The sequence below is a fragment of the Phyllostomus hastatus genome, unplaced genomic scaffold (assembly GCF_019186645.2).
Source record: "Phyllostomus hastatus isolate PE091 unplaced genomic scaffold, TTU_PhHast_1.1 phas_scaffold_193, whole genome shotgun sequence".
Lineage (NCBI taxonomy): Eukaryota > Metazoa > Chordata > Mammalia > Chiroptera > Phyllostomidae > Phyllostomus > Phyllostomus hastatus.
This window is the reverse complement of record NW_025334015.1, coordinates 4467356-4476019: the sequence shown is the minus strand read 5'-3', so window position 1 is coordinate 4476019 and position 8664 is coordinate 4467356. Positions and strand designations below refer to the sequence as shown.

At 37.7% G+C, this 8664-nt stretch overlaps 1 protein-coding gene across 1 annotated transcript; it reads right to left on the bottom strand.

Annotated features, from left to right (window-relative positions):
* Positions 1 to 935: 935 nt before the first annotated feature.
* Positions 936 to 1898, bottom strand: LOC123832523 (olfactory receptor 6T1). Its single transcript, XM_045860197.1, has one exon. It carries the CDS (start codon positions 1896 to 1898, stop codon positions 936 to 938), a length of 963 nt encoding a protein of 320 aa, XP_045716153.1.
* Between the last annotated feature and the right edge of the window lie 6766 nt (positions 1899 to 8664).

The following is an 8664-nucleotide window of genomic DNA, read 5'->3' as shown; positions in this document are numbered from 1 at the left end:
AATCTGAAAAACAGCAAGAGGAAGACAGTTAGTTACCTACTAAAGAGCTCCCATAAGACTGTCAGCAGATTTTTTAACAGAAACATTTCAGGCCAAAGGGATTGGCGTGAAATATTCAAAGTGAAGAAAAGGAAGGACCTTCAACAAAGACCACTCTATCCAGAAAGTCTGTCATTTAAAATCGAAGGTGAATCTATCTCTGTTTTGCTTGTTTGTTCATTTGGTTTGGGTTATATGTTTAATTGAGTCTCTTACTCCCCTTCCCATCTATTCCTAGACCAAGTTTTCACCTCAAAGGCTTAATCATCTCACCCCTGGCCACTGTGAATACCATGATCATCTACTAACTATCAACTCAGACTCTATCTGTATTTCTTTTCGGGAGTATACCAAATCTTGAGTTCCATCTATGTCACATGGAAACTAAGGATGTCTGGAAAGCTAATGTCTCAGCCCATTCTTTGTCTCACCATCCCATTTCTTTTAGATAATTTGATGTGACCACCTGCCAGGTTGTTTTGTGGACAGCCTGTGGGGCTAGCTCATTCACAAGAGGCTAACTGTAAACTAGGAAGAGGCCTTCTGCTCTGGGCTTTCCCCTCAGTTTACCCTCAGAGGCAGTGTAGTAATGGAATATGGAGACACACCTCTGATCATCTGCTCCCTCTGCTTGAGTATTCCTTTGTTTCCTCTTAGTATTTCCTCTTTTTTTCCCTGTGTGACCAGGACTTCCTTTAGTTAAAACTCTTTGTTCTAGTAAGTTTCTTAGGCCTAAATCTTGATGTGTTAAGGGGTTATAAAGGGAAATTAAAAAAATCATTTTTTCTCAGCTAACAGCCAAATTTTATAGCTACTATTATCTTGATAAATAGCTCAAAATACATTTAAAAATCAAATAAAATTTTAATTTTGCAACCTAGTAGGAATATTTCCTTTCACATGTGGCCCTCAGATTTTCTCCCACCCATGGGCTTGTGCCACCTCAGGGCATCTCTCAGGGCCCGCTTCACCTTATCATTGCGGAGACTGAAGATGAATGGATTTAGGAGGGGTGTGATGATACAGCTCAAGACTGAGGCTCCTTTGTTGAGCAGCATGGATTGAGACTCTGACAAACGAATGTAGAGAAAAATGGAGCTGCCATAGACAGTGATCACCACTGTAAGGTGGGAGGCACAAGTGGAGAATGCTTTCTTTCGCTCGGCAGCTGTGGGGGCCCTGAGGACAGTGGCAAGGATGCAGGCATAGGAGACTGAGGTCAGTGCCAGTGAGCCCAATAATACTGATGTGGAGAGCACAAAAGCCACCAGCTCTAGCAGGCGAGTGTCCCCACAGGAGAGCCTTAGCAAGGGCCAACTGTCGCAAAAGAAGTGGTCAATGCCATTGGGGCCACAGAAAGGTAAGCTAGCCATGAGGATGGTAGGGCAAAGGACCCAGAGGAATCCAGCTAGCCAGGAGGCCAGCACTAGCTGGGAACAGACATGACCACTCATCAGGATCTCGTAGTGGAGTGGTCGGCAGATTGCCAGGTAACGGTCCAGAGACATGACAGCTAAGAGGAAGAAGTCAGTGGTTCCTAGGAGGAAGTAGAAGTAGGACTGGATGATGCAACTGGCAAATGAGATAGAGCAATCCCCTGTGAGGATGATGACAAGCATCTTGGGAACCACAACAGACACGAGCAACAGCTCCAGGAAGGACAGGTTCCTCAGGAAGAAGTACATCTGTGTGTGTAGGCGTCGGTCCATCCAGCTGAGCCAAATAATCAGTAGGTTGCCTGTGGCTGTTACAATATAGGTCACCATCAACCCCAGGAACAGCAGGGACTGCAGGACATGGCTACTGGGGAAACCCAGAAGGACAAACACTGTTACCTGAGTCCAGTTTTCAGGATTCATTTCCAGTCACCTGAAAAGAAAATAAAAGAAAAGAAAAGAAAAAAAAAGAAAAGAAACAATTTTCTAACGGGGTCCATAATCACCAATCATCATTTAATCAATGAAATAATAAGCACCCAACACTTTCTTATATTCTGAGAATATATTAATCTATTTTTGTGCCTGCAAATGACTTACAAGGAGTAATCTTACAACATGATAATAACAAGCAGTATACCAATAATAACATAGATAATGGATAATATTGAATATCAAATATGTGTAAGGAAATTTATATGCACTATCTCCCCTTGCTGCTACCCTTAAGGGTAGCATTTCTGTTCTTATAGATAAAGGAAGAATGACTGAAGAAGTAAGGAACTCTTCTATGATTAAATAGGGAGCAAGTGGTACAGGCAGGATTTCATGCCAACCTTTGTGGCTCCTATGCTCATACTGCATCCCCTGCTACATGTAGGCTGGGTACCACATGAGCAGTGTGGCCTTAGAGGAACACAGAAGCGTGAGGGGTTGGAGAAGACCTTGCAGAATAAATGCACTGTGGGCAAAATTGTTATCAGTATCAAGAACTCTCCATGTTTGTGGTCTTTCTGTGTTCTGGCTTAGCTTAAACTAAGAGTAAAAATCTGGGGTGTTGCATCTTTAAAATTTTATTTTTCTTAATCAGCCAGTGAGCCAGTTGGGACTGGACTGTGCAGAGGTCTAGACCTGTCATACGGTGTTGTTGTTTTTATCAAGACTTCCTTTTACAGAGTACAAGATATTCTTGTTCCTAGGGTAATATTTCCTAGCCTCCTCTCAATGTCAGCTCTCCCAGTATTCTTATGGCATGATTATGGAGAGTGGGAGGAAATGTTATGAAAAGAGACAGGATACATTGACTTGCTTCTGCATCTTTTGTCTTCTTTTGGAGATATGTTCATTTTCCTTGGAGCTTTTGGCATCTCATGAAATTCATTTATAAATTTTGAAATACTGAATTTCACTAGGTATCTTGTTTCTAAAATTCCTTTCTCAAATTCAGCGCCAAATATTCAGAATTACAAAGATCCTACCTGTCAATTAGTGAAAATGTTGGAAACCATTCTAAGACAAAAGAATGCCAATGGTCATCAAGCTACTTTGTTTAATTGTCAGGAAATGCAGTGTTGAGAACTTTGATGAAGTGTAATCTAGGCTCATGTATTACTCCAGACTTTCAGCATGAAAGATGGGATATGCGTGTAATTTTTCAATTCTGTGTTAAGACACCTTTGCAAATACTATCAGCAAATATTCCAGAGGTCAGAAATCCTGGTTCTAAGGCTGAAGGAGATAGGCAATCAGGATACACCCTGCTTTAGTCCATTTTAGCAGGAATATGTCCTGAGATTTAAGTAGCTGTCTAATAATAAAGCTTTATTCTGCAAGCCTAGAGCCCATATGTCCAAAATCAAAGAATACCTCAGTAGATAAACCCAGAAAAGGGTGCTAGAGCACTATTTCAGGATAATATAATCATCTTATTGTATTTACTTATTTTTTAAAAAAGATTTTATTTATTTATTTTTAGAGAGAGAAGAAAGGAGGAAAAGAAGGAGGGAAACATCTATGTGAGAGAGAAACGTCAATTGGTTGCCTCTCGTATGGTCCCAGTGGGGGATCTGGCCAGTGTTCCATCCACTGAGCCACACCAGCCAGGGCAGAATAACATAATCATTTTAAATAAAGGAAATATGTTAACTGTGTCCCTTTACAAAGTATTCGGTAAATATTATAATTTAAAGTATCTTAAAAAGCCTACCTGTCAAGCATTCAATATTACCCTCAGCTACTGTTATAAAATACACACACTAACATCTGTTACTGAGTATTCCATGGGCAGTTCACCTGAATAATTTCTTACAAGTTCCCAAGTAACTTTGTTAGTTGTCTAGCTGTCTCTTTTATTACTCTAGATAATAACAATATAATCCTTGTGTATACATATTTAAAATTTTGTCACTTTTAATCTCAAAATAATCTTGTTGACTGGCCTATCTGATGTCTAGGAAGACTTGTCTAAAGCCACACGGTCAGAAATTGTTAATGTTGTTCGAAATGATTTCTCGTTCCTATGCATTTTGCACTAAAAATACAGCTTGGCCAAGGGAATTAGATCTTTGAGGGACACACACATACACATTTTTTATGTGATCTACATAATGACTTAATTCACACAACAAAATAGCTATTATTTTTGTCTACTTTACAGTTGAGCCAACTGAAGCACAGCAAGTTTAAAAAACCTCCGAGGGAGAATTAAGATGCATGCTTATGCTTGCCTGACTGTGGCACTAGGAAATATGATTATTTGAACTTGAAACTTAAATGTACCAGGGGAAGAAAGGGCATTGATTTGGAATGCCACATATTATAATGACCTGTAATAATACAACTATCATTTATTGAGTAGTTACAATGTGCCAGGAACTTTTTATTCATTTCATTGTTAAATTTCTTTAACAATTTACCTTGTAAAAATTTCTTTAACAATTTACCTTGTAAATTTCTATACAAGGTAAATGTTACTTTCATTGTATAGGCAAGGGAATTGAGTTAGAGATATTAAGGACCCATATCTAGTGAGTAGTGAAATTAGAGATTGGAATTATAGAAAGTAACTTCAGAACCCCCACTTTTAACTACTTAGCCATAATGTCTTAGATGAGCGTGTCTGTGACTACACATTGTGATATCAATTTTCAAGTGATACCTTACTTTATTTCCTAGTGATAGAAATTCTGTACGTGAAAGTCAATGTGGTAGTTTACAGCTGTGATCCTGAAAAAATGAAACTCCCCTCAGGATGTGTGCTAGACTGGGTCTTATGCCCATGGCCCTCAGTTCCTCCTTCACAGCAGGGAAGGCAGGTGTTCTGGCCCATCACCAGTCCCCACCCCCAAAGTACAACTACCTTACTTGAACACACTAAAGAAACTTATTCTGCAAATTTTATCACAGGGAATGCAGCTCTCTATCATGCAGAAAGTGAAGTATTCTACTGGAATTGGTCTAGACATAGAATCACAGACACTATCTACCTATTTTATCAATCCCAGTAAGTGTTTTCTCTTGGCATTACACATTTGGCTTAGGATCCCAAATCTACCTGGAATCGATGAAGCCCTCCTATCTCCCTTCTAGAAGATGGGATGCTCCTGCCAGGCCTTATCGTTGACTTGTGCTTATCAGACCTTTTCCAGTTCTTTTCATCCACATGGGGCATTTGGTTTGTAAATTGCTCCTGGGCCAGCTGAGGTACGTTTCTGTGCAAGTTCAGTCTCTGAAGCCTCCTCACCTCTCATGCAGTGCTCCTCTCATGTTCCTCCTGGCCAGACCCCTCTCATTCTACAAGGAACACACTGGTTTGCTTTGCTTCTCTTTTCCTCTTTTAGAGATACACTCCCAACATCTTGAAGTTTCACTAAATTTTATACCATATTAATTGTGAATCTAGGTTTACTGCATTATTTCCTAAGAGCATGCATTGGAATTGTTTAGTTTGCTTCTTAAAAACATGGACCATTCTCTGGGGTTAGGGCTAAGGAATATATAATATAAATTTTTAAACAATTTATCTAGGTTATTTTTAATTAACTTAAAGTTTGCAAAGTGTTGGATTTAGGAAGAAAAAAAGCATACTGGGCAGGTTGGAATATGGTTAGGAAAAATGACTGAAGTATAAGAAAGGGCTAGGTTGTAGGCAGGATACAGAAGAACCCAGATATGAGAGGTCTAGTTTTCTAAACTACAAATGTCACCAACTTTTTAATGTGGTGTTAGAGCTAACTTTACATTTGACCCAGAGCAACAATAAATCCAGGCTCCTGAATTCTCATAACACCCTGATGCCTGCCGTTTCAAGTTCCAATATGCCCATAGATATACAGAGATTAGTTTTCTTAGGTGAGATTAGATTAAATTGTGGGCATTTACTACGTGTCAGGTACTAGGTACTAGACATACAGAGTTGAATAAACTGCTGGTTGTGTAGTAAGGGTTAGATATATGCAAATGATAAATTCCATTAGAATTAAATGAAGGCCACAATTAAAGTAAAATCAAAGTCTTGTGGAGGAGGAGAAAGAAAAGCTACAAATTTTGTCTGGGGGCAGCATGGAATATTTCCTAAGGTTTATAAAATTTAAGTGAGCATTTAAGGATGGATTTTTGGAGTTCCAGAAGGGATGTGAGTCTTCTAGGTTTAAAGTAACCTAAAAGTACCAACATTTTTGAGTTTCTCAATAGGAAAATGATATTATAAAGAAAATTCAATTTTTTCATCAAATGATTGCTTAAAATACACTCATAGTTATCATATAAATATATTCTGCTTTTAAGGTAGCAAGACCAGAGCATACTATTATTGAATGAAATAATGATTTAAACCTGATGGGTTTAAAGCCTCAAAGGAGCATAAGCTGAGTTGGTCTTGAAACAAATTTAAACCTCATCTTTAGATCTTTCTCATCTTTGCTAGGAGTGCCATAATATACCTATTATGTGGTATTCTTACTTTTAGGTAATTGTCAAGTAATCTTATGTTAATTAAAAATAGATGTGAATGTTTTTGAATTATTTGCCTCTTAATAGGAATAATTTTGATCCTAAAGGCTTTAAGAAATAATGACTAATACAGTTAATTGTGAAATAAATATTTTCCCTGTAATAGTGCAATTTTGGGGTTGGGAGCTTTGTCTTGTACTCTCTCAAATATATTACCAGTTACTCTCCTGCATGCAAAACTTGACCTTTACATGAAACTTTAATGAGAAGAATAAAGTTTTCAAAAACTGGGACTCAGTACTCCAGGTCTTAATAAAAGAGGAAGTTGTTAATCTCCTCATTTGGGTATTAAAACCTAAAACTCAGAACTATCCTTTCCTAGCCCAGGTGTTGGTCTTTGTACATAGAACTCAACAGCTGATGGGAGGAACAGAAGGTCCTAATTCTTATTTTCCCTCAGAGAAACAAACAGTGCTCTGTGCAATGAAATGTGCCACATCTTTCTAGTCCAAATCTATATGCTTTAGATGTATGCATAAACAAAACTTAATTCTAAGTTCAGTCCTGAGTCAGGAATAAGAATACCAAGTGTCCTGAGATAGGGGGATGATATAAGTTGGTTCTTGTACCTGTTCCAGTATTGAATCTTTTAGGCTTCTTCACCTGGACAGGTTGCAGAACATGAACGCAGAGGACTTGTTTGGCTTCTGTTTATGGTCAGTGGAGCACACTGAAGGCTTCCTGCATCAGCAGGTCTTTTTGCTTCATGTGGTATCAAGCAAAACCCCTTTGCAGTGTTGAAAAGAATTTTCTATAACTTAGGATGAGTATTTCTTTTCATACCAAATCACTTAAGATTTATTTTAACTTGCTATAAACTTGCTTTGAAATCCCCAAAGGGGACAAGATTGACTTAACTTTCCTAAAAACAAAGAATGTAATTAAGTCCTTTGAGGCTATAGGGAGTGAGTTTGAGACTTGTCATAGAGTGGCAAAAACCAGATATTTCTTGAGAACAAAGGTAGATGAATATTTGCTACTGCATTCAAATTTTGGGAAATTCTCTTAAGCAATGTAGTGATTCAGTGAGGCCTAGGTATCTTAACAATGTAATGACATTATACATATTTTATATATATGTACACAAACATGTTACATCTTATATACACATATGTATATTATCAGCACTAATAACAAAACAAAACTTATTTTCTTTTAAAATTTATTTTTAATTATAGTTTTTATATAATCTTGTGTTGATTATATTAGTTTCATGTGTATATTATAGTGAGTCAACATTTTTATACCCTGCACTGTGGTGACCTCACTAATCTCAGTAATCATCTGTCACCATGTAAACTTATCACAATATTGTTGACTGTATTCTTCTTCTCCTTTTCACACATCCCCTAACCCTCCCTTCTGGTAAGGATACCTCTGGTCTCTGTTTCTATGAGTCTGTTTTTGTTTAGTTTTGTGTGTTTTGTTTTTAGATTCTACATATAAATGAAGCCATATGGTAGTTGTCTTTCTCTGGCTGACATTTCACTTAGATTAATACTCTCCATGTTGTCACAAACGGCAGGGTTTTATTCTGTTTTATCAGCATATAATGTTGTATTATATATATCTAAAACAAAACTTGTTTTCAATGCATACTAGATGTTGGGTCACACACTAGTTATGGCATATACTAGTTGCATGACTTTGGCACATTACTTAAATTCTCTGAGCTTTAGTTTCTTCATTGGCAAAATGGGTTTCACAAGGCTGTCAAGGAAATGATATGTATAGTATGCACCAAGGTGATCAAAGGAGAATAAAAAGGTCATTTGAATTTTACTCATCATCAAGATTAAAAATTTTCTTCTAGCCCTGACTGGCATGGCTCAGGTGGCCTGGGCTTCATCTTACAAAGTGAAAGGTCACCAGTTTGATTCCTGGCCAGGGCACATGCCTGTGTTGTGGGCCAGGTCCCTAGGTGGGGGCATGTGAGGGGCAACCAACCAGTGTCTCTCCCATATGGTGATGTTTCTCTCCTTCTCTTACCCTATCTCTAAAAGTAAATAAAATCTTTAATTTTTTTTCTTATAATAAATTCTATAATCTCAAAGTATCCATTTTCTCTGCCTAGTTCATGCCCCCTTTCCCCTAATAAATGCAGAATTTGAAGTTCATTAAAACAATACTGTGAACCATATGATGTCACTTATAAGAAGAATCTAAAGAACAAAATAAA

Excerpts from the sequence above, each read along its gene's own strand:
- LOC123832523 (XM_045860197.1), bottom strand. The coding sequence starts at position 1,898 with ATGAATCCTGAAAACTGGACTCAGGTAACAGTGTTTGTCCTTCTGGGT.